General features: G+C 42.4%; 1 protein-coding gene across 9 annotated transcripts; it reads right to left on the bottom strand.

Annotated features, from left to right (window-relative positions):
- On the bottom strand, nucleotides 1–25,489 carry RBL1 (RB transcriptional corepressor like 1). 9 transcript variants are annotated; one of them, XM_082326277.1, is made up of 22 exons: nucleotides 25,342–25,489; nucleotides 25,055–25,188; nucleotides 23,857–24,057; nucleotides 22,349–22,413; nucleotides 22,128–22,256; nucleotides 21,855–22,015; nucleotides 21,071–21,120; nucleotides 19,107–19,293; nucleotides 17,454–17,620; nucleotides 14,992–15,104; nucleotides 14,307–14,410; nucleotides 13,602–13,739; nucleotides 11,789–11,953; nucleotides 11,484–11,616; nucleotides 9,886–10,152; nucleotides 8,755–8,933; nucleotides 6,908–7,084; nucleotides 5,399–5,470; nucleotides 5,125–5,279; nucleotides 3,244–3,421; nucleotides 2,649–2,813; nucleotides 1–2,392 (listed from the first exon to the last, which is right to left on the bottom strand). In XM_082326277.1, exons 1-22 carry the CDS (start codon nucleotides 25,477–25,479, stop codon nucleotides 2,222–2,224), a joined length of 3,249 nt encoding a protein of 1,082 aa, XP_082182403.1. In that variant the 5' UTR covers nucleotides 25,480–25,489; the 3' UTR covers nucleotides 1–2,221. The 9 variants fall into 9 exon arrangements, 8 of the variants coding, with proteins under 8 accessions (XP_082182403.1, XP_082182405.1, XP_082182404.1 ...); XM_082326279.1 differs by having other exon boundaries at nucleotides 3,244–3,404; nucleotides 5,125–5,209; XM_082326278.1 differs by having other exon boundaries at nucleotides 8,755–8,879.

Here is a 25,489-nt window from a genome sequence, read left to right as displayed (position 1 = left end):
TTGAAACTGTTACAAAATGTTCATATAAGCTATTGTTTTAGCTGTTCAACAAGTCCAAAAATATTTTTTCTATCATCACCTAAAAAGGTGAAAAAATCTGAACTGCATCCAGTTGTAGTACATTCATTTTTCTAATGAAAAACCACTAACCCTAATGACAACTAGTAAGGATTTTAGCACCATCGGTTTTCTACAGTTTCAGAGAACACAGTAACAGCGCGGTGAGCGGAACGCGAGAGATCTGCACACGACGTTGAACTAAAACCAAACCAGGGAAACTCTCGCCATACAGTATCGCCGAAGGACGCGCACCGTTAAGCCCGACCGGGCGCCTCGCAGCCAGAAAGGCTGCAATCCTCTGTGCCAGTAAGGCAGGCTCTGCCCAGCGCTAAACCAGGACTCCCCCCTTCCCCCAGAACCCAGGCGGCTTTTGGGGACTGGAGTACGTACAGTGAACGGTTGTAGTTGTAACAGCACCGAGAAGCAGGTCAAGACAGAAAGGTTTTTTCACTTGTACTTTTTATCTCAAGATCTGAAGAGAAATATTAAAAATTGAATAAAATTAAAGGAACCGAACAGAAGGATCTACATGAAACCTAGTCCACTGTGTGGCCACTTCCTCATACTGCAGCTCTCTACGGCCAGACCTTTCAGAAATAAGCACCTTTTTTGGAAAGTAAAAAAAAAATAAAATATTTTAGTTAATAATTCAAAACCAAGTTACGGAATTTGTAAACTTTCTGCTCACTGCTGAGCAGGGTCCCTGCACACGTACACTTTTAAATACATTTTTCCTCCATCACTGCTGGCCGGATTAATGAGCTGAGACTGCCTGGAATCGTCGCGGTGCTCTGCCCTGGGACCGTGGTACAGCAGGTACAGTACAGCAGCATCTACTACACGAACCAAACAACCAAGTGAACAGAGCTCCTTAAACAAGTCCTATGTAATCGTTCAATTTTTTTTTTTTCAGTTCAATATACACATAAACTGAAAAATACAGTGCTGAGAAGTTTCTCTATGGCTCTAATCTTAAATGCAATTATGAAATAAGATCAAGCTACTGATTTACAGTAATGAATAAACCTTGACTTTTTTTCCATTTTGGTAAAATAAACCCTACCAGATCCCTCAGCGTTAAAAACTTAGTTACAGGAACTGGATGCTGGAATTTACATATTTCCAAATCAATCCAAGCCTTTAATAGCTATAAACCCCCATATATACAAACATGCCTTATCTGATGGGCTTACATTCAGTGTAGATACTACACAAGAGGCTAAGATCTTCAGGAAAAAATAAAACAAAGAGATACAATTTGTTAAATGAATGCGTGCATTTGAACGGCTGTGGGATGGCCGAAGCCCCGGCTGCTTTTCAGCTGCACCCAGCTCGTACTTCTCTGCGGGCAAGCTGCAGTAGGTGCGAAGAGCTGCTACAGCAGGGCTGCCGTCAGGCTTCCCACGGGAAGGGAGCAGCTCCCGTGGCAGCATCCACTGGCTCGGGAGAAAGGTAATTCCCACTCCCTGCACCGTATCTCGGTGCTTTATCAGACGTCAGCGTCCAGTTTAAGTCACTGCTATTCCTACTTTTTGATTATTGCCTTCGTTATTGCAAAAGCCGTCTGATCCACGCCATAACGTTCACTTTTACTGAAGTTCTGGCAGGAGATGGAGCACAGCACAAATCACACAGTTCAAACCTGCTCAGCTCTTCCTGAGGCTAAACGATCAATTTGTTCTCCACTCCAGTTACTCCACAGTAAAATAATGCATAAAAATCCACATTCTTTTAAAATAAGGCACTTTTAAAGTTTCTTCCCCAAATACCAAAAGCTTGAGGAAACTTAACTGACTTCGCTCACTTCCTATTCCAAAAATAAAACCAGCATTACTAGAAGCCGAGTTACACTCAGAACTCGCGACGCTCTGAATTAGGCTGGAGAACATCCGATATGGCTTTCTACAGATCGCTCCTTTGCTGAAACAGCTCGAACAGAGTAACTCATAGCATGGCGTGCCCTTTGGGGATGAAGATCACCACCACCTCTCATTCTCTGGCGTTTACTACTTAACCCTTGCTTTTTGCATCCTGTGGAAGTCGGGTAAAAGTTCAGTGTTAAAGACACTTGGCAGTTGTCTGTATACAAAAGCAAGAAATAAATAGCGCAACAGCTGTATCTAACTCCGTAGCTCTTAGATCCCACAGAAAATCGGCAGTTTTAATGATTTGCCCTTTCACTGACAACATCCTGGAGACGTTTAAGTAGAACATCATCATTTTCCTGGCAGAGTCGCTTCGTAGGGGATTCAGTGTCACTATCAATTGTTATTGCTCGTTTCTTACTCCTGTGTTCACCTTGTTTTATCATATTGTTGATGTCCTTCAAACTCTGCGATCAAGATAAAAAAAAAATCATGAGTTACTACGACTCCATTTCAAACTTGCTCTGGTTTTCAATGGTCTGAGAACAAAAAGTTACTCGGAACCTCTGTGCTGAGCGGGTGATGGATTCTGCATAAGGAATTCTACCCTCCACTGCAAACAGGGACAGTTCAGTGACACCTCCCTGCATCGGAATACATCCTAATTCGGAGATTAATTAAGCCCCTCTCAAACTGACCCCTTTCAGCCTTTTTGCTTTCTACCTTGGAAGGGCTCCCATTGAATTTATAGAGCAGCGCAGTTCGGGGTGTCAAGCAGGCGCCGTTCTTGTGCGGCGAAACGTAAACGGAGTGCTGTTGAGAGATCCGTCGAGGAGACACTGGCTGTTGCTTAATGTTGGGGAATGGAGACAAGGGAGGGGCTTCCACCTGCAAGAGAGGACGAATGTGGATAGGAGCTGAATCAGAAGAGCAGTAACTTCACAGAAGGAAAGGTTAATACACTTCCAGGTCTTCTTAGAAGATTTTATCCTGTAACAGTTAAACAACAGAGCAAGTATCCACCAAACAGAAGAAATTTATTTCCCAGATGCATTACACAATGCTCCACGGGCGCTTGAGCAAACGGGTGCTGCATCGATATAAAGACGCAGAAATTGGGGTTGTAAACTGAACTGCACCTGCATTTGTCCTCCTGAAAGGCTGTTAAAGCAAGTCCTCATACCATACCTACAACTGTCCGACTTCTGTAACCACACCAGGTGAATAACGGAACAAAATTAATCGACATACGTTTAACTGTCAGGAAAAACGACTCTGTGTCCGATTATTATATAGAGCAAAATTCCAAGATACTTACTACATGATCCTGGTTTGTGGTATCATACTTCAGTGCAAATGATTTTACTCTTCCTACATAGACCGCATTGTAAAATTTAATCAGGTCTCCTCTCTCCTCTGTTCCCGACTCACTCTCTGCTGCGCATCGTCCCGAGGAACCGCCCGCTTTCACCGACGAGTCTAACAGTAAGAGAGAGCTTCAGATTTCAGAAACACAGTATCAGCAAACTGGGCGCTTCGGATTCAAACTGACAACATCCAACCGACAGGAACTCAGCCCTAAATTGCCTGGTTAATGAGATGAATTAAAGAAACGTGCCTCAGACAGGAACAGGGGGTGCTGTAGGTGGTTATGAACATCAGGAGGGGCTACAAATCCCTGCTAGCAGGCTAGTGGATTATGGCTGAAAAGGCCAACGTAAATCTTTATTCCAAACTTGGAAATAGCTGTAGCAAAAAGTTGTAGCACAACTGACCCCTCTTCCCACGCTTATTTTGGGGAGTGGTACAAAGCCATTTGTTGCTCTTAAAACTAAGTCGTAAGCAGTCTGACAACTCCCAGCTTTCGGCTTCTGTGAAAGTTTCTAGTGATCAGCTGGCAAAGAATAGCTAATAGCTTCGTACTCAACTCACGGCTGCTGCAAGGAAGCCACGACGCCATTTGTTCAGGCATAGTACAAAACGGCTGGTCAGTGGAAAAAGCTGCAGCCACACAGCAAGTATATTTCTGTTCACGTTCTCTCTCCCCTAATTAAGCTGGCCCGCTACTGAAGACAACCTTTATGTTTCATCCTCCATAGTGTTTACTGCCAAGCAAGACAGGGTAATGCAGAATAAAGCCTCCTGCAGCAGTGCGCTATGAGGCAAAGGCCAAAAGCTCCAGCTGATAGCCGTAAGCGTGTCTGCCTTGTGTCACACCCCCAGCACGGGTGTTCTGTAAGCTGCTGCCAAAAGAGCTGGAGTTGATACTAGATAAAGGAGACATAAAACTATTAACTGAAAAAAAAAAAAAAAGTCTGGCAGGAAAAGCAACTGAAGGACTTTGTAACCAAGTACGTTTGTTTGAGAAAACAGCGGAGCCCAGTGCCGCTTCAGCTGCTCTACGACATCCCAGAACCGCAGAGCTGCTAGAGAGGATGCTGAAGCCACAGCGGATCAGCACTTTCCTGGACCCCAGTGGAATCCTCAAAAGCCATTTAAAAATGGCTCTAATACTTGTTCAAGCAGTTGAATCCCACCCACAGTGGGAATTTACTGTACGGAACAGCCTTCTAAATTTCCGCCTGTCTCCTGGCTGCAGTTCTGCTCTGCTCATGGGTTCATACCTGGGCTCGTGATCTCTCAGTTTCCTGAGACGTCACTAAAAACGGGCATGGCACGATTCTCATGCTTTTCTCAACTACTACTCTTACCCCTTTTCTCCTCTAATCCAGAGCAAAGAAAATATCAACTATTTAAAAGAAACCTGAATACAAGAAAACGGTGGTCTTAGAGAGTTACCATTTTTATTTTCTGAAACAAGTTCTCTCTATTTAAGCCTTCAGGATAGGTGATACTAAGAAAAAACCTGTCCTAATATTCCAGGTACTGTTCATCTTTGTTAACCAGTGTTGCTGTCCAAGAAGAACGACAATATCACTGACAGACTAAGAAAACACTTTGCCCTCGAGCAACCAAATTTAAGGAAGTAAAATTAAACATTTTTTCCAACTAGGAAGCATATTTTCCATATCTAACACACAGGAGGGCTACTGATCATTTCTTTTGCAACAATACATTTATTTTTCTTTAATACATTTAAAACTGTAAAACTTGCTTCACTTCTTATTACTTGACAGTTCAGTTCTTTAAAAATGTACTCGCAGGCTTTTAGAAAGAGCAGATTATTTGCTGGACCTACCTTCTGTCATCTCCACATCTTGGTTTGCATTTTTGTCCGACAGGACATCGGCAGAAACATTTCTCAACAAGACACTCCTGTAAACCTACAGGACACCGGGGAAAAACACTCTTGTCAAGGAAAACAAGGCAGGCAGCAGACTGGATGAAATCCATCTGAACGAGAATGAATATAACACTGAAGAGGATTTGACTTTTCCCTTATCAGCATCAACGCTTGAAAAGCCACCTCTGTCTGAGATGTATAAAAAGGAAAGGCAATACTGTTTACTCACGTGGCTGTTCGCTTGTGGCTGATTTCTGTAACTTTTCATTATGTCCTGAAAAGTTCTTTCCTCTTTGGTTACCTGGAAAAGAAAAGACTACTGAAGACCAAGTGCAAGCAGCAAGGTCAGGTCCAGTCTATTCAATTAGCTTCCCTCTGTACTGGTTTTTCATGAGTATTATGATGGATAAATAATTCTAAAACTTAGTTCTGGTGATGAGAACATGAAAAAACAAGCACTTTTCTTGTTAAGGCATTCCTTGTTTCTTAGCTGCTAAAGCCTTTTGTTGATTATGATGCTTAGGAATTATTCCTTTTCCAACTTTTCTTCTAGTGACACTAAAAATTAAAGAAGGGAAGTATTAAGTCAAAAATGTATTTGTAAATTTGAAAACTGGATCCCTTAACTTTTCTAAACAGAAAGTGAGGAAATCCTGAACAAAACACTAGGCAGGTATGTACACATATGCCACTTCAGCTTTCTTTCGTACTTCAAAATAGCTCCTTTGTTAAAGGGCTTTGTTTTTCAGCCACGCGTCTGTAACTTTAATAGCAGATGAGCAACAATTTCTGTAGTAGGAGCCAGGAGAGAACGTATCAAGATTTCTGGCTAAATTGTCAGGTCTCACACTGCACTGGAGACAGCACTCAGAAGACTGTATTTAAAAAAAAAAAAGGCAAACAAAAAACCCACAACTGACAAACTACGTGATAAAATACAGAGCACTGACTATTCAATGGTTTTGCTTTTCTACGGCTATCAGTATCGATGTCAAATGAGCCTAAGCTATCCTCCAGTTGTTAAGAGCACAGGCAGTCACAACGTGAACATCGGTGTCCCTCCACAGCCAGCGCTCCTCTTTATTTGTCTTCCTCAAGAAGAACAGGTAATCCATCCCCAGTGTTTTAGAGGAGCCTGGGCTTAGTTCCACTTTCCTGAATTGGTGTCTGAATCAGAGCTGATGGCCGTTGTAATAACGCCTTAAATCAACGCTCACAAATTGAGTAAGAAATGAAGAAGTACAAGTTAACAGGCAACCAGCTCAATTCCTCAACCTGAATCTTGAAAAGCTAAGAGGGTTTTTGTGGAATTGAAACTTTCCATCCATACATAAGGTTGTGAGCTCCTGCAGATTTCTGCACCTGCATAATTCTGTAACTGTAATGGCGTTTTTAATTCAGATTACACAGATCACGAAGATGACGAACAGGATGGAAAACACAAATATGGGGTGATAAGACCACGCACTGCTTTGTCTATGCTGACCAGTGCTCATTGTGAATCTGCTCAGGAAGAGAAGAAAAGCCCTCTCTTAACCAGCTGGCTGGTTGATGGGAACTTTTAAGATCATACAAAACAAGGAAAAAATACACTGGGACTTCATCCACTTCTTGGAAGGACTTCTCCCATCCGTCCAGTAACATGACATGAATAAAGCAATCAAATTGTAAACTGTGAACAAAATTTACATTTTCAATCAACATAAAATTCCACGAATTTCTTAAAACTACACATTACCTTTGCCATGATATAAAAGGCACAGAGGAGGAGCTGGTCCAAATGTCTGTCCTTCATCAGATCAGCACAATGAACCAAAGTGAATTCAAAGCATGTCCATATCTTCCTGCGCAAGTCATTGGAAACATCCAATTTTAAGCACAGATCACGCAAGCGCACACTTGCCAGATGATAAACCTAGAAGAAAAAAGACACACAGTAAAGAGTCAAGCCAAACGAGCTTAACCTAGTCTGCAAAAATGAAAGTCCCCAATGCAGAGCTGTTCTATATCGGAAGAGTTTGTTTCTGCAAAATTTCCCCCCTCTGCCCAAGACATCATCTTCAAAGACTAAGCTGTCAACTCCGTTCAGATGTTGGATCTCTAATGCTTATAGGAAATTCGCTTAAAAACAGGACTATAGCTTCTCTACCGTATCACTCACTATAATGGAACGCTTCCAACAAGCACAAAGAAGGGACATACTTCAATTATGATTAAGTACAATCTTAGATTAGCAAGACGATGGATTTTTTTTTTCTTTTTGATTACCAAAACCTGAAATAACTATCAAGTGCAACATTAGCCTTCTTCCATTTATTTCAGAAGTTCTTGCTTCATGGACAGTATTTAGACACATTCTTTACGTTGGAAAGCAGAAAGAGCTCATTCAGTTTTCACTTGCTCTACTGAACAGGAACAAGAAAGGAAAGTAGGGAAAAATCTATTGTTTTGAATATGATGATCACTGTAAACACAAGGTCAAAATGTAAAGACAAATTTAAGTGAAGATTTTTAGTTCTCCTTCATAACTAAGAGGAATATGTTGCCTACCACATGGTTTGTCAAATACACGGCTACAGCTGAAGCATTCCCCAGCTGAGAGCAAAGCTTCCCAAGTGCAGCCTGAGCTCAGGCCTGGCAGCTGGCTGATCAATTCCTAATCCATTCTCAGAGAGAGAGGCTGTCACTGCCAAATTAAGGAACCAATGGTTCAGACACAGGATGTGGCTTACAAGCGTTTCCAGGAATTAGTTTCTGTATTAAGATTTACCTTAAAGATTGTTCAAAGTAGAATTCTCTAGGTTTACAATACAGATACCCTAAAAGGGGAAAACCTCTGAAAATAACTTCTCTAGTAAGAAAATAACAGCAAAAACATCTAATATTTTTGAGAGACTAAGTTAGGCACAAGTTCTTTGCAGGCATTTAGGCAAGTTACCCCTGCCTCCCCCGAAGAGCTCTCACGCGCTCCACATCGGAAATGAAAGCAACTACAAACAAGCGATCTGAAGTTTCTCTGAAACACATCCAGTTCTTAACTTACCCCTTAAATCCTTCATAATTTCAAGAAGTTCCTTCTGTCTAGAAACTTTTAGATAGTGTGTTATTCGTTACTGCTTTCCGAGGCCCCATACCAGCAGGATCAGCACTACTGGGCGGACCTCAGAAAACTGCAAATGAGAATCTCCAGATGCAGGATCCAAAACAGCGCAGTTTGAACGAGCAAGACAAGAAGAATAATCTTATTTCTGATATGTCTAACCCTTGCAAATGTGGGAGGCAGTAAAGATAGACAAGAGGAGTAAAAACTACTGATATTTCTTAGGTAGTTATTTATAGAAGCTGCTAATTAAAAGAAAAAAAAAAAAACCAAACGAAACATCTCATGGGGAGGGGAAAGGGGAAATTGGATTCTCCGCAACACTTGACAATACCTCTTCCCTTCTCCTCCCGGGTACATAAGAACTGCTGATGCCAAAGGAAAGGTACGTGAAGACTGAAAGGTAATGAGAGCTGCACAAGGAGGCAAGTTTCAGCATGGCCACGAACAGCAGTAAAGCACGGCTTCCTAACGAAGGCACTTACCTTTCTGTAAAACAGTGCCAAGGATCCCGTTTTCTTTGGTTTGCTTGCTGATGACAGATGTGCTTCTTGTGCTTGATTCACCTGAGGGTGGCAGGGAGCCTGAGCCTCCATTTTACATGGCTGACCTAAATTCATCGAAATGGGTATCAATGTGATCCCACCCATTTCATTTGCAATACCTGGAGATGATATACACATGCAGAAATAAACCGTTCGCTCTCCTCATGCTGCAGAGTTAAACTGCAAATCATAAATTCATTCACAAACACCTTACACTAAAGGCATCTGATCCTTCTGTACTGGATGCTAAAAAGACTTTTTGTCCCTAGAGTTTTCAGAAATGATTAAAAATTACATTTCTGGTAACGCTTAAAGGAAGAACATGAATGTGAACAATCATTTCTAAAACTATCTGAAAGTACCAAGTTTACAAGCAATCACAATTTCTGTAGTCAGTGTTCCACTCTTTTGGGAAGGTGGGCATTCCCTTTCTTCTTTTTTTGTATTATTCTGCAAACTTGACAGCACATCATATACCGTCCTCATTAGTTTCCTCAGTAGTCAAATTCTCTTGCTGAAAATCTCCTTAAACATGAAAAATGGAGATTTTTTTCTTTTCATCTTTATCTATAGACCCAGTTTTTAAATTAAAAAAGGCTATAAAAACTCATTTCTCATATGTCATTTCCAGAAATATTCAAGCATCACCCAACTTCAACAAAACAAAAATCCCCCACTATTTTGCAAACGTTAATATGTAGCCCTTATCCAGAAACTCCAGAGCCTTTTACAATTACAATAGACCAAAGTTAAGACAAATAGTAGTTAATCAGTATTGGAGCTGAGAACCAAAGCATCGCTCCATCTGTGGTGAGGTGTAACTGGAAGAAGCAAGAATTCCACAGCTTTGTTCGCAAGAGGGAATCCTCAGCATGCTTGTCAGATTTCAGACGTCTCCACAGAAGGAATGTCAGTATAAACTTAAGCTTTTTTTTTATTTATTGATAAAGTGATACATGTTCTTTTAAAAAAAGAAAAAGTGATACGTGTTCAAGATGCACGGTCGGCCTAAGCAGATCTTAAAAGCAAGCAAAACATCTAGTAGAGAAGAAAAACGGGAAGAATTCGTACCGTGCAGTGGGATAGTAACCTTCTGTCCCGTTTTTCCCGGTACTGTAGCTGTTGTCACGGTCAGTACCGTCTGGCCAGGAGAAACCGACACATTTTCAGCAGCAATGCTGGACGCTGGAGCAATTGTCAACTTTGTTCCTTCGGTTAAAATTTTTTCCATCTGCATTTCTTTGGGGCTGTCATCTCCAAAGAGCCTTCTCTTAGCACTTCCAGCTGTGGGAGAACTGTAGCGCTCGTGAACAGAGATCGGTGACAATGGCTGCATGTCTGGTGTGCAAAGGAGAAAGAAAAAAACCTTAAGAGGAGCAGCTTAATAGAGATACTTCTCCAGAGGAGGGGAAAAGGCTAACCTTCAAACTATGAAACCGGAGTATAAGAAATCACTTCTAGTGAAGAACTAATCTCACAGTTCACTGTTCCTAGGTGATATGAAGTAAGTAGCAGTAAGACTGAAGTACACAATATGAATGTACAGGCTTCTGTTCCTCGGGCTTTTTGCATTTCTGCTGAAGTCTGCTAGCCGCTCGCGAGGATGCCAGTGACAGCAGCCTCCTATTTCCCACGAAGCAGAAACCTTCTGGATGACTGGCCAGATAAGACTGACTGGAGACCTTACTTCTAACTCTGCCAGGATGGTTTTCTTGGTACCAGGGGCAAATAAACATTTCCAATCCCCCCCATTTTCCATTGAAGTTAGGAGAAGCATTTGGTACCAGATTCTCATATACAAGATAAAGTCTCACCCAGCCCTACCCATATATAAGACACCATCTTGAAGTTGCTTTCCCTTCCATCAAACAACTAACCATAACATCCACAGCAACTGCTCATACATCTCTTTCCTAATGAGTATTTAAAAAAACCCCAAACAGTCTTGTAATGCAATCTGCCAGACAAACACAAAAGGAGAGAACATCACACCACCAGTCAGTCCCTAGTGCACCAGCAAGAACCTAAGGGCTCTTGTTTGGGATACAACAAAAGCAGCAATTCCTAACTGGGGAAGTATGAAAAAGCAACAGCGCTGCCACTGCCTCTTCACCCTCACTGTCAGGTACGGTTCTGTGTGATACCTATGAATCTGCAAAGAGCAAGGCAGTTCTTCAGAGGAAAGAATATTGCAGACAAAGTACTGTCCTCCGCTCCTGCAAAAAAGTTCTGTAGGAAGGAGGAATAAATGCAGCTCTGTCATTCCATTTAAAAAAAGTCACCTAAAATGCAGTCAAACTCACTGAGAACAACAACAAAAAAAAAAAAACCAAAAACCAAACAAACCCAAAACTGGAAAAATCTGAACAGCAAGGGACAATAAGCCATCAGATGACAAGCTACCCAACAGTAAGGTAACCCTTGCATCAAAGCAGCGGCAAAACCTGCCCCAGTTCAGCAGTGAAGCGTTATCACCAATGTCTGCTGCCAGGAAGACACAGCAATGGTTTGACTGCATGCATCTAGACTTTCCCTTGATCAAATAAGAGGCTTCACAATTCTGAATGCTTAACTCCGATTTGGGATTGCTTTTTGCAATTATAAAGAAGTCTAAACCCGCCTCTCCCCAAATTTACACATTCAAATCATATCAGAAGCCTTGAACGTACCCCGTCTTAAACTCCCAAGATCTGTCCGAACTTCTTTTACTCGAGGATGAATTATAGGAGATATTGGCATCATAGGCAAATGCCCAAGCCCGCCTCCTCCGTTGCTTGCTTCGAAATTACTGGGAAATATTACCTGAGAAACAAGAAATGTCAGTGTAAAATAACAAATAGATTTCCCTTCTTTGTGCCAATCTATTAATAGAAGTTCTTCTGCAGCAATTGTCTCATTTGAACGGTTTTCTGTATAAAACAACAGTAAGAAAAAGAACATGGATTTCCTAATAAAAGGAAAACAGGTAACATACCTCTTCACAGGTCGGGACCTTGTTTTCTGAGGCCTGGAGGGCACTCCAGAGTGCTGAGTCCCGAGTCCAGGCGAGACTCTCGAGAATTTGTTCCTCAATGCTGTTGAGGTGCTTCACCATGTCTCTGGAAAGTCCGTCCTCGGACCGAATCAGTACTTCAATTACCTAATGGTAACGAGACACAGGCACAAAAGCCAAGTCATATCGCTCATGCTTAACACTATCAAATCGTTACTTGTTTCACAATCCTGTTCGAAACTTCTCTTCAATGTAGAATGCTCCAGCCTCCTCCTTGCATCTTAATCTCCCCCAACGCTCTTCTGATCCCTCTTTTTTTAACCCCCTTTCCCACAGGCAACCCAGGAGATGCAACTGGACAGCAGATGTCCCATTGGTGCAGAACAACCCACTCCCAGGGCTTTAAGGCCCTCTCTCCCCATTGCTAAGCACGTGCAGAATGAAAGCACTAAGCACACGCAGCCCGCATCCAGCACGTGCGGCGTACCTAGGAAGGTACGGGCAGGCTTACCCGCTTAGGCTGGGTACACGAGAACCCAGCATTTAAGCTTTCCTTCCTTTCAAACCAGCGGCCCATCACGAAAAGCACTGAAAACCACTGTTTTAAAGTTTCATTTAAGAAAAGGTTAGAACCCTTAACATGTACAAATCAGGTTGAAAAGAGCTGAAAGGGCACCTGAAATATGATACTCCGCCCCTATTTCTGACAGAGAAACATTCACCCTGTTTTTCTAAAGCTCCAGAGATGGCAATGCCATACAACTTCCCTGGAGGACTTATTGATGTGTTTACATACTATGGAAACTAAGCACCCAAAGAACAAAGTTACAAATGGCACGAGTGGAAAAATAAATATTGGCCGTCTCGTGTGAAGTCTTTGTGATGGCAATTTCTTTCAAGTATGAGTGCCACAAACGCACGCTGAATAGCAAAGAACATTCAAATCAAACGTACATCTGTTCCGCAAAGTTGGATCTGCACCAGTGCGTCTGGTGTTGATGTCGGCTACCAACAGCCACAGCAATATTGACAGATTTGTTTCAGTTTCACTACTGCCCTACATCTGAGGATTAAAGAAGGAAGAACAGAATATAAAACAGCTCTCCCAAAAGGTTCTATTTTTTTGGTTGTTATCATCTAAACAGAACTACTTCTGATTTATTCAGGACTAACTGCAGTAAGCTGTTAGGGATCTAGTAAAAATAGGAGGCATATGGATAGATGATAAAAGGATCAAACAAGTCAAAGAACAGAAATGACACTGGAGGCAGGGAGGAATGAGGTTAAAAAAAGAGCAAAAATAGAGAACACCCAGGAAAAGAGATTTTATGTTCTATTATATAAAACAAAACAGAGAAAAAAAAATTAACAAAGCAAGCCTGTGATAAGTAGTAGTAGCCAAAGGCCACAAAGAATATTATTGCTATTTTATCTCTAATAAGCAGAAGTATATTTTGCAGTCAATAAATACGAATATCATCAAAATATATGCTTGAATGCTTTAGTCTATTAAAAGTCTCTATATATCAAGAACTAAAAGTTGATCAGCAGCATGTTACAGTTAAGTACCATTTACAAAATGGTTTTCTTGCTTCAAATTTCAGCTTCAACTCCAGCATTACACATTCCAGGTAATATGTTTAAGGACAGCCACAATTTAGACTAGGCATATTACACATGAACATCATTCCTGCTCCTACTTGATTACCTAGGAGGAAGAGCATCATCCTCTAAGGCTGTCAGTCCAGTAACGTGCCATTAACACAGACCCAGTCCTAAGACAGTATTTATTTACCTTATAGAAATAGAATGGCCTGAGGTCAAGAACTTCAATGATCCAGGGAAAGGTACGCGGTGAGCTATATGCGAAAAGCACGATCTCCAAGCAGCATGCCATCAGAGAGCGGTGAAAGACATCTTGTTCCAAGAGAGCCTGAAGAGATTACAGAAAATGTCAATGATCTGAGGTCTGGGAAACAGAAGTTTGAATTTTGTGGCACTAATACTACGTAGCTTATTGTTGGAGAGAAGAGGTACTGCTTTTTTCTACCTTCCACAATCTCCCCTTTTTACAGGGACATCTAGAATGGCAAAGACTGGAAGTAGACCAACAGCGCCAAAACCATCACATTTTTCATCTCACGGCCAAATGAATTGGCCTCCTTATTATGAATCACAAAGCAGAGCAAACGCATTGCTGTCTAACATGAAGTATTGATATTGTTAATTGGATAAAGAAGAGAATAAAAGTTATCTGTCCATAAAGTCGTGATTCTAGAAGGCAACACAAATTAAGATGGTTAGTTATGCCAGAATTATACCATTTTTAATAGCAGTAAAAACTACATTTAGGCACCTCCCATATATTTCTCCTTTTTTAACATTAACAATATACACAGACTGCTTTACTGCAGACTGCTCTGTTCTGGAACGGTCTGAACATAACCCCCTAAAGCGGGTTACAAAAAACGTTCTCCTCTTTTGTCAGTTCTTTACTTACAGTCAGATCCTTCCCATGTAGTCTTCGTGTTTCTTGCACCATTATAGTCTCCAAGATTTTATAGTACAAGATCTCTGCCAGTTTTAATCTGTTTACAGCAAAATCTGGAATTTAAAACCAACAGAGATGAAGCCCAATGCTGTTTGCACAAACGGTCTTAAGGCTGTATTGACCAGTACGTGTCCTTCTCTAAGAAAATAGTGCGTACATGTGTGTGTATGTATAGACTTTGTAAATCAAAAAAGTATGTTCAGAAATCCACTAGCTACAAGAACAGTATGAAATTCTAGCAATGTTTGAAACGATTATGTATTTTCATATTTCTAGTGATGTAATTTTGCAGACAGTTGCAATAATAATTTTCCTGTTTGTATTCCATTTCCCTTAAATTTTAAACCTAAGAAGAATGCAAGTTTACAATTTTTGTGAAGAGCTGCTATAGTTTCAATGCTCTCTTGGTTATCCCATTTTGAACTGCAGCCTTGGTTTTACTCTGTAATAAAGTTTTATTCTTTAGTCTTCTGTTTGACAACAACAGTTTTCTGTTTGGATATGTTCTGGGTTAAAACCCACTGTATTCTGGGTTAAAACCCACTGTATTAAATACTTAGGCGACAGTGTATGTATGCATTTCATTTGCCCTGGTTTAATATTTTGAAACATCCCGTGCATTTCACGTCCATACCTATATGAGATCCTGGCTGTTCATCTGTTGACTGAGTGTAGCTGCGACAGAACGTCTCACCTATTTCTTTCACTCTGCTCATAATGCTTTCCATAGGGCTGCGTGCACAAGACCTGAAGCAGAACGCAGAGAGAAAGCCTTGTTTGTATGAATAAATATCCAGTTTCAAAAAAAATCCTCAAAAAACAAACAAAAGAAATACCACCCAAATAAAAAGAAGAGAAGCTAGTTATACTGAGCTTTCCTCACCAGGCAATAACCCATATTACCATAGAGAACAGAGGAAAACATGAAACATACAGAAATATTGTTTCCTTTTTTCCTTTCCTAACAGAGTTAAGAGGCTATGTAGATTTTGGAACAAATGCAGGAGAAAGCAAGAGCTACAGCAGCACGCTCAGGAGAAAAATATATCTGCTAGGAGCCAGGTGGTAGGAAGGATGCTACAACAGGCAACCAACCAACCAAACGCGTCCACGAGACCACACAAACCAGGCACGGTTTGAGGGAGCACAGGAAAGCTTTCAAAGTGAACAGTCAGCATCTCTCCACAAATACCTGCTTTACTAGCAAGGCAGAGAGGAACTGATGAACTCCACACAGTCGCTACCACAAAAACGGGCCAGAGAATCTCTCTGCCTGGAGACGCTCTTTCTGACTCCTTCCAGATTTCCCAGCAATGCTGCATTAGAGGACAGCGGCTTGTGACTAGTGTCTAAGGCACAAAACTATTTTGAAAAGCTAGCACTGAAATACAGTAAGGTTTCATTGAACAAAGCCTTCTAATTAACTTCAAAGTTACGCTTCCAAGGAATTTTAAAGAGAAAATATCCAAAAGCACAGCCTATTACACACAGTCCAAACCGCAATTCTTTCCATTCCTCCTACTCAGACAGTGCATGTCGCTGAACTTGTATCCAAGATGAGCAAAGTGCGCAACACATTTCTTGTCAGAGGTTTACTCAGTTCTTTTCTCCAGTTTAATATTTATATCTCTCTTGACAGACTGGTTTATTACTTGAACAAACACATTTTTCATCAGAGATTGCAGACATGTTAATGTTTTAATTGTGTAATATAAATAATATCAAACAGTCCTTAAAAAACAATCAAACAAACATTCAAAACAGAAATGCATCTCGCTGAGCACTTGTAAACTTTTAAGAACAAGTGCTGAGAAAACTTTCAAAATATACATAACTCCAAAGACGAGAACTAAAAGTAATATTTTTCACCTATTTATGAAGGTTGCTTTTAAAAAAAAAAAAAAAAAAAAAAAAATCACTTTTGTACTTCAAGTATTAAGTGCCAATACTAAAGGTCCATTCTGATGAACAAAAAAATATGTGGAGACCTTACACCGTAATACAGCAAGGCCTTAATTTGCATGGATGTTAGGGAAATACCCAACAGCTTTACAGGTTTACTATTAAATTTACTAATTTACTATTAAATTATTGCTTTTTATGAGCTATGAAGCAACACTGATCTAAGCACTGATCTGACCTTTTACTGATAAGCTATTCTGTTTATACTCATCTGCTTATGCACCAACATTTTCACGTGCATTTCACTACAGCCAGCACACAGTCATGCGTCCAGGAGCCAAAAATACAGGTTGATTTATATAACTGGGACTCTGTCCTGGAAATGGTGATCAGGAATGACTGGGGCTGTGCTCAGTAGTCACTTTTTATGATTTCCCAGTATCACACAGCGGCTATAAATGCTGAGCGAGAGGCTCTTGACCAGGAATGCTCTAACCCCTGCTGGGACGCCTGCCCTAGGACAGACATCCCAGCTCAGGGAGGAGACCGGTAAGCTGCAGCACGCTCAGGGGACGGCCGCCAGAACAACCAGAGAAGTGGAAAACATGGCTGCTGCTATACAAGAGATCAGCATCGACAATTAGGGTCACTGCTAGGCTTATACATACGCTACAAAGTTAGACTAAGATATCCTGAAGTAGTATAAAGGAGAAATGGGGAGCCTTTAGGCTGCTTTTAGTCTTCCCACCTCTTTAAGGCAAAGATTATATAGCTTGACTCTAACGTTTCCCTCCTCCCCCAAAAACTCTGCCAACATCGTTACCATATCTTTTAATTGAGCCATACTTGTTTAAAATAAAAAACAAACAAACAAACAAAAGACAAACAAAAAAGTATTTGGCTTTCAAGCAAACAGCTAAATAAACATTAGCAAAACCTGAAGCTATGTTAATACAATGGTGATGAGAAGTCAGAGGGGTGTGTGTGGGTGTGTGTGTGTGTGTGTTCACTTATCCTTCTCCAGAAAAAGAGATTATGTAGAAAACAGAAGATCCTTCAACTAGGAATAATACAGAAACAGATAAAAATATTTGGCACCAAACAAAAAAAGTCAAATTTGAGCAAGAAGGCAGTCACAAGCACAAAAAGATGAGTTTCCGTTTCTATGAGAGCAGCTGCAGTGGACGTACTTACTCAAAAATAGTTATAAGTTGTTCACTTGGTGCATTTTTCAATCCAGCCACAATGTTCTGCAACCGGCTCACGCTTTGTGTTGCTGAAGCAACAGGAGTGATGACAGCTTCCTTTTCTCGTAGGTATCTTCTTCCAGTCAGTGGAGTTGAAGGTGCAAATGACCTTTTCTGTCAGACCGAAAGAAAAAAATAGATAAAATCAGTCAACAGAACTGTTTCAAAAACCTTTCGAATGAGCATCTCCTGCAAAATCACACCAAAGATTAAAATGACACCGCTAGTACGCGGCCTGAAGGCTGCCATCAAACCTGTGATCTCAGAACTGACTAGAAATTAGTTAAAGTTTTCCCAGGACTCCATAAATACAAAATATGACAAATCTGCAGGCAGGCTAAAATTAACTCAAAGCTTTTTTTAAAGGAAACTACAGGAAAACGAGACTTTAAATTTTAAACCCTGTAAATTTTTAAGCTCACTTGAACATTGAAAAACACAGGGCAAGAAAGAGAAAGCATATGCTTCCATTCACAGTCCCCGACTGCGTTACTTGGGTGACAGAAGGAGTAGTGGCAGAGCTGCCTAGGAGAGGGGCACGGAGAACGTCCTTTGGGAAATGCTGCCCCGGTGGACCTACAGCCTCCCCTTACCCAAAGACTGACGCAGCCCTAAGCAGATGGAGCTGCGTGGACTGCACTTACCTATTTGTATCCTGCTTTCTGGAAGTGATGCAATAAAGCATTTGGTTTTGAATTATTAGAACAGACTACATTTTGAAGATACAAGGCAAATAATGAGGAAAGGTTAAGCCTGCAGTCAGTATGCATAAATAGCAATGAGGTCATTATTATAACTACAGAAACTGAAGTTCAAAATTGATAAACTCACTCCAATCCCTGTCTTTAATTTGCCTGAATATGAAATACACTTATACTTGGGAGAAAGAGCTAAGCTGTATGATTCATTTACACCAGCACTAGCATCTTGTAATAAGTATTCTTATATTCTTAATTGACATGTACATCAAACAGCACGTGGTTCTTTCACACAGGCAGCACCATTTTTCCCCTTATCCAAGTTTAAAAAGTAATCAATCAAGTGTTTTCCCACATGCCAACTTCATTAAATACATATTACATTTTTAAACATAGCAAAATAACATTAACTCTGTTTATAGGCTACTTTTTGTAATGAAGGGTTAGACTTTGGTGGGGTTTATGTCTTGAATGTTGTTTTCCATAGAATAGTACACAAGTTGACTTTTCCTGTCCTAAAAAAGGAAATATCAGGAAAACAAATAAATTAATCCAGCCTAAAGGTTTCATGGTATTCTTATGGGGTATAAATGAAGTTTGAACAAAACCATAAGACCTATATATTTAGGTCTCAACTACTTATTGATTTTTCTTGGACAAAACCAGACTACACACGTCAGAGTGCTCGCATCCGGTTTAAGGAATAGTTATTTACTGAATTCCACAGGAAAGAAGACATCACCATTTCTCCTTAGCAAGACAGCATCCAAATGGCATTCATCATCCTCCTCTCAGGAAGAAGTTCAAGAAATCCAAGGTCACCTCAGCGATTCAAACGGTGTGCAAGGATGGGAAAAGTTGAAGGAGTACTTCAAGCGAGACCAACGTGTTAAATGAATCACCTTTTCAAAATGCTGCTGGAGATGGCACTCCACATGAGCTCTTGCTGCCGTTTTCCCTACTGGCACGTCTGCAGGAAATTTTCGAGGAGTGCCAATTTCTTCTTCAGCATCAGCTCCTAGGAAAACTCTCTCATCAAAGTCCCCCACTGTCAGAACGTACTCTTCATACTCTTTATTCAGTGCTTTGCTGAAAGAGAAGCCCAGGTTTTATATCAAAGGTTAAACTGCTGAAGAAACAAAAAAGGTGCCAGTGGAGCTAAGGTACAAAACCAAAACCAACATGCGCTCAAAGCGTTTAATGATTTCAGCAGCAGTGCTGCTTGTGAACAAAACCTCTCCGCCCCCAGCAATCTGCTGGCGGTCCCCCCTGCCCTGCCTCGCACTTAAAACCTCCCCTGTCCCCTCAGCGACCCGCTGCTGGACTCTTCCTCCCAAGTTACCACCGTTTGGCTCCCAGTAAGAAGAGGAAAAAACAACTTTGCTTCCATCCCAGCTGCAAATCAAACAGTTTGGAAGCACTCAACCGATCAGAGGTTAAATCTTTGTATACGCAGAGCACGTTAACGGTAGTTGCATTAAACTAGCTACATTTGATTTCTACTTTTGCCACTTCGTAGCCTGTAATTTTCATAATGGTACAGAGGAAGGGAAATTTAAGAGCTAGCCGCCTGGATTCAATTTCTAAAATCACCACTGACATACGATACCAAACAAATCTTTCATTTTCTTTATTCCAGCTAACCCAACTGTAAAACAGGAACGTTTAATCTCACGAAGGTTGCAAAGCTTTAAACTTATACTTGGGAAGCAGAATGAAACTTATGGATAAAAATCGGAAACAGCTCGCATCAATAAATGCTACCTGCACGTTCTTCACGATACGTGAATGCTGTACGAAAGATCTTTTGCCTGCAAAGTGTCTTAGCAATTCAAGCTGCCACTTAAGCGTGTATATTAATGGAACATAACAACGTATTCATGATGCAAGCGATTCTGTGATCCCACAGGAAACCTGACTGTATCGCAGGTTCACCTTCCCCGTGTCTTTTAGAAAAAGTAGAGGTCTGTGAAAAGTTTGGACAAAGAAACAGCAAGGTTTCCATGCTTCCTTTCGACGTCAAGCTACTTACAAAAGAACAGGGACTACTGTATCATTCTACATGACAGTATTATTAAAGTAGTACTACTAGCTTGTAAGTAGAAATACTAAGAGAAGTTCCCTGCCTGAAACAGATCAGGCAACACTGTTTTAGATCTGAGTGTTACCTACATTGTTAAAACAATCGAGTCTTTGCCCAAAATTCTCAAAGCGAACCAACAAGTTAAAAACTCACCTTGCAAAAACAAATTATCAGGTATTTTTGGAAAAGGCAAAAACACCCTTTAAGGGATCCAGAACAAAGCAGCTGCTGTTCATATTTTGCATTTAAATTAGCTTTCAGAGGTGAATTTAAAAAGTTTCTGAAACTATTATACTTGCCTCCCACAGAAACGCTCTACCTCCTTTTTGTGGTTTTGCAATTGTTGCTTCTTTTTCTTTTGAGTACTTCTTTTGCATTCACAGATGTATACACTCAATTGGAGGCCAATAAATGAATCTAAAGACTTCCCTACTCGAGTATAGTATTTGAGGTGTGAGGTGTGTATAGAAACACATCCGTGAACTTCAGAGTCACGGTTTTGATTTGCATTAGATTACTCAAAGGCTACAGTTGCCAGAAAATAAGGGCAAGCACCACAAACCTGACCTTAAGGAAGAAACTCTGCAGCTGACCCCTGACATCTGACACACCTCAGATCCAGAAAGCATTTCAGCCAGATAGCAGCTTTGATTGTCAAATAATTTAAGTACCATTAGTTACGGTAAGATAAAGGAACAGGAAAACGTGAGATTTAGCATTCAAAGGCCTGTATTTTAGAAATGAAACCAAGCCCCATGATTAAGAACATAAGCTGTAACTTACTTATTTTCTGTAAAATTGCAAAGATCCAACAGACATTCTCCTTTTAAGATCTAAGAACAAAAAGCAGAAATATCTTACATAAAAGAATCAAAACTGTTCCAGCTCTAACAGTGTGAAGGTGTGATGGTTTTAGCGAAAAAGGAAATGAGATTTAGGAGCATAACTGGACTTTTTTTTGCCTAGACCAAAGGACTACAATGCCATTAGCAAGACAAACAGATGAGTACAAAGCCCAATTCTATCCGAGCTCTAGATAAACAGTACTGCTGTTTAACATCTGTTCCACTGGCGGGTTAGGGATCGACCTGATGAACGACTACACAGAAACCTCCACAGAGCCTGGAAAAAATTTCCAGGATCAAAACCAGACAGAAAACTTGTACACCTGCAACCTCGACCTCTTCCTTCCAAAGCATTTTGCTCAACTCCAAGACCAGCAGTAGGACCCACGCTATCGTGACAGTTATCCCATAAAATTATTTCACAACGGGATTACTTTTTTGCATGAAGAAAACATTATCGCCCACAATTCAGTTTCATGCTGCCAAGAAAGGAAAGCAAAGATTCTCCACTGACATAAAAAGCCAAAACACGGGGGACCTTACAGCACACATCATTACAAGTGAGAGTAAATTCTGCTCCTGCTAAAATACAGAGAAAACCCGACCCAGCCCAAGTTCATTTGTCTATTAGTACGCTTTCCTGCAGAACCTGCAGGATTTAAATGGTCTCAAGATCATTCATCTGTGCACTACCACGCATTCTTAAAACTGGTAAGATGTACCTTCCTATCAAATAGTTTTGAAATGTATGGTTTAAAGTAGTGTTCCTTTATTCCTTTTGCTTCTACTAAAAGCCCGTCATGCAGCTCACATAGTGTGGCAATGATGCAAGGAGGGTCTTCAGAGGCTTTGATCTCTGTCGCGTGGAAGTCCGCTGGTAAGCCTGAGAACAAGGAGGAGGGGGAAGGGGGAAAGACAACCAGCCTTCAACTTCATTTACAAAGAAAGAAGAGAACAAAGCATATTTGATTTTAAATAATCTGTCCCCACCATACCTTTAAACGACGGATTTAGCAAATCTCTTCTATTTGGACACAAAAGGGCATTTGCAAAAATCAGGTCCAAGCAGCACAGAAGCAAATGATAGGAATTTACTAAATCATCTCCAATCATACGGAAATTACCTTCAAGAGACAGCATATCACGTCAAGCAACACAAAAGAAGTTCATAACTCAGAACGTATACAAACCATGCAGCTAAAACCAGCAAGCCTACCCTTCGTGTACACAAAGAGAGTCCAGCAGAAGTTGAAGAGATCTTTCACACCGCATGGCACCCGTCTGTCAAGGAGGAAAAGGGGGAGAAGTCAGTCTTCAGTTCCAGGAAGCTGAAGCTTCTTTTACAGTAAGAATTTCATTCCATTTCCTTGCTCAAAATAACAGTCGGAGCCGTTGTTTATCTTAATTTCACACAAAGGCACAACCTAAGCTACATGTCTCTATTTCAGCTTTCACTGACGGACGCTCTCCTGCCTCGCTCCGCGGAGCGTTCTGCACAGCATCCCTGACCTCCCAACCGCCTTCGGCCTGTGACCCCGGACACGCTATTTTGCTGGTGTCACACCTCTCACGAGACCCTCCCGCAGCTGCGGGCAGTGAGATGCCAAGGGCTATATAAATTCCAGTGACCGTTTTTCCTAAATATTTTACTAAAGCACCCGTCATCCTTTCAAAATACGCAACTACAGCTTGTATTGCAGCTCATCTGCTGAATCGTGTCTGGAGTAGAGATTAACCAAAACCACGGAGCTGAAGACTGGGGAAGACATTATTCGAGAGAGCCCACAGAGAAGCTAAAGCTGCGGTTACACTAATGAACACTGTTCCAACGAAGGAACATTAACAGAGCATACCGACAAAATTTCTCCCGATACGCAGTGATGCCCACAAAGCTACCTGCCATACGTGAAGAGCTGCAGCAGCAGAAGCATCCTTTCTACCTGTAGACACGGAGCTACGCTGAAGCGTTTCACCCGAGCAATTATCCCCCCTCTCATCCCGAGGACACCCGTGAGCTGGCAGAAACACCGCGCAGAGACCCAGCTCGGCTCCCTCACCATTCGGGTCCCACTCCCACTACAAAGGTACCACAGAGACACCGCACAGTCAGCAGGGAACACTGACAAGCTCCTTTAACTAAGGCAGAAGTTCTGTGTGCGTCTGGAAGACGACACCACCAGTTACTAAGTCTGTCATAAAAACGAGCGCATCAGCTGTAACTTTCTCCCATTCGCGTGTCACCACTCCTCTGGCAATCACGTTAAAAGCCCGGTAATGCGAGGTCACCGTGGACGTAACGCCGCTTTGTAGGGAGGGATTACGCCACGATACCAACCACCTCAGCCAGTGCTCTGCCAAGACGAAATAGCCCTGTGCTACCCAAGTTATTTCTGCTAAACCTTTAAAGCGCCGGCCTCGCTGTATCCCCAGTTAATCCATCCCACTGCACCCCTCCCCACCACACACAAGCATTCTCACCACGGGCAGCTTCCGCGTGTTACGGGGAACTGCGCAAACAGCCGCCGGCTGCCAAGCTCTGATGGCACACGCCCTACGCCATCAAGGGTAGGGATGCTTCTGTGCTTGCTGCATTTCAGAGTCGAGGCCCTACCACTTAGGAACTTGATGTAACTTTTTAAAGCACAAATGATGATCTTAATTTTCATAAATCTGTATTAGGTATAGCCCTTTGCAGGGAAAAGTCACATTAAATCGCAAAAATACCTCTGTTTCCTGCTTCGCTGTGGTTTAGATGTTTCTTCGTAAGGGTTTTGAAATATATCCAAAAATATTGGTTCAAACTTTTTGAAAATCACAGTTGACACTTCAAAATTTCTCTCCAGTCTCTCCACTCGCTCTCGGAATTCCTGTGGCAGATTTGACATGTCCATCCACTTCTTCATTTTGCTAAAAAACTGAATTAAACTTAAGAGAAAAAAGAAAAGTCTGCTTTATTTTGAGCTTTAACTAACTTCCTTTATTCTGATTTTTTTAAAAGGCCAAAACGCAACATGTTTACTCCTTAACGACTAATTTGATTAATATATAGGTTTGCCATTTATTTTGATAGACTCCCAAACTGCATATATTGTAAGCTTTTTGCCTCTTATCACTTTGTTTTTTCTCCTTGATTCTCTTCAAGGCGCAGGCATGGAAACACTAACTTTATTTAGAGGCTGCCAGCACGGCTGTGTCAGCTCGGGGAGGGGTAGAAAGGAAAGAGCGCGCAGCTCCGCGCGTGTCGGGGGGAGGCAGGAGAGGCAACAAAACCACACACAGGAGCCTGCGCCTACCAAAGTTACCAACGCAAAAGCCCGTGGGTGCAATTACACGGGCAAACCCCCTCTGGCAGTTCAGCTGAGAACGGGTCTTTAAGCGAACGAGAGACATTCCCGGCTCTGCCATCTCGGCCGGAGCTGCCGCGGCAAGCGGAGCTGCCTGCCAGAAAGCCCCCGCGGCACGTAAAGATTTCTGCGATCGCAGCGTTCTGCGCTCCCAGAACGCCGCGCGGCACAGCCGCCAACGCCACATCCAGCGGTTCGGCCAAACGAGACCCCGCGTCAGACACGGGCCTCGTCTGGATTGCGAACAGAGGGCTCAGAGGTCCTGTCTGTGTTTCCATTAACTCCAAAAAGAAAAAGAAATAACTGGCGCGGGTGGAACAATTGTCGGTCCGACGTGGGTGGTTTTTCAAAGGCTTGGAGTTGAACATTACGCATTTGCATCTTATTTCCATTTCTAACAAAAGAGGATTTATTGCTTTCATACTACGACCTCGGGACATGCATTTCGCAGCGCCTGGAGCCGTGGGAAAAGGAGCGGGTACCTGAATTAGCAGCTTCAGCGGAGCAGCGCGTCAGCGGGTGCCATTAGCCACGGCAATTACCCACGGCAACCGGCCGCGGCGACCGGGAGAGCTCACCTGAGCCTGGCGGAGCGCAGGATCCTGGTCAGCGACACGCCGTTCCCCTCCATCAGGCCGCTCCCCACCGTGGGCACCAGGCTCTTGCGGCAGGCGACGTAGAGGGCGCAGGCCAGCCAGTGCAGCGCCTCGCCCTGCGGCAGGGGAGCCGGCAGCTGCGGGGGGCGGCGGGGGCGGCGGGCCCTCCCCGGCCCCCCAGGCAGCGCCCGCGGCGGGAGCTCGCCCCGCTCCGCCCCTGACAGGGCCCGGCCCCGCCGCCCCGCCCCGCCCGGCCCGGCCCCCCTCACCTCCAGGCTGTAGGTGCCCCGCAGCGCCGTGAAGTCGCGCAGCGCCTCGGCGGCGCTGGCCGCGTCCAGGTTGAGCTCCTGGCAGAGCCGCTCGATGGCGGCGCCGGGGTCGGCGGGCGGCGGCTCCGGGCGGGACATGGCGGCCCCG

This window comes from Platalea leucorodia (genome assembly GCF_965183815.1).
Source record: "Platalea leucorodia genome assembly, chromosome: 13".
Classification (NCBI taxonomy): Eukaryota; Metazoa; Chordata; class Aves; order Pelecaniformes; family Threskiornithidae; genus Platalea; species Platalea leucorodia.
This window is presented reverse-complemented; position numbering and strand designations above follow the sequence as displayed.

Coding starts and splice junctions, on each gene's coding strand:
- RBL1 (XM_082326277.1), bottom strand. CDS start 25,479: ATGTCCCGCCCGGAGCCGCCGCCCGCCGACCCCGGCGCCGCCATCGAG. Junction 7,085..8,754: donor TGGCACTGTTTTACAGAAAG/GTAAGTGCCTTC, acceptor TTTTTCTTCTAG/GTTTATCATCTGGCAAGTGT. Junction 5,280..5,398: donor AGCCACAAGCGAACAGCCAC/GTGAGTAAACAG, acceptor ATTCTCGTTCAG/ATGGATTTCATCCAGTCTGC.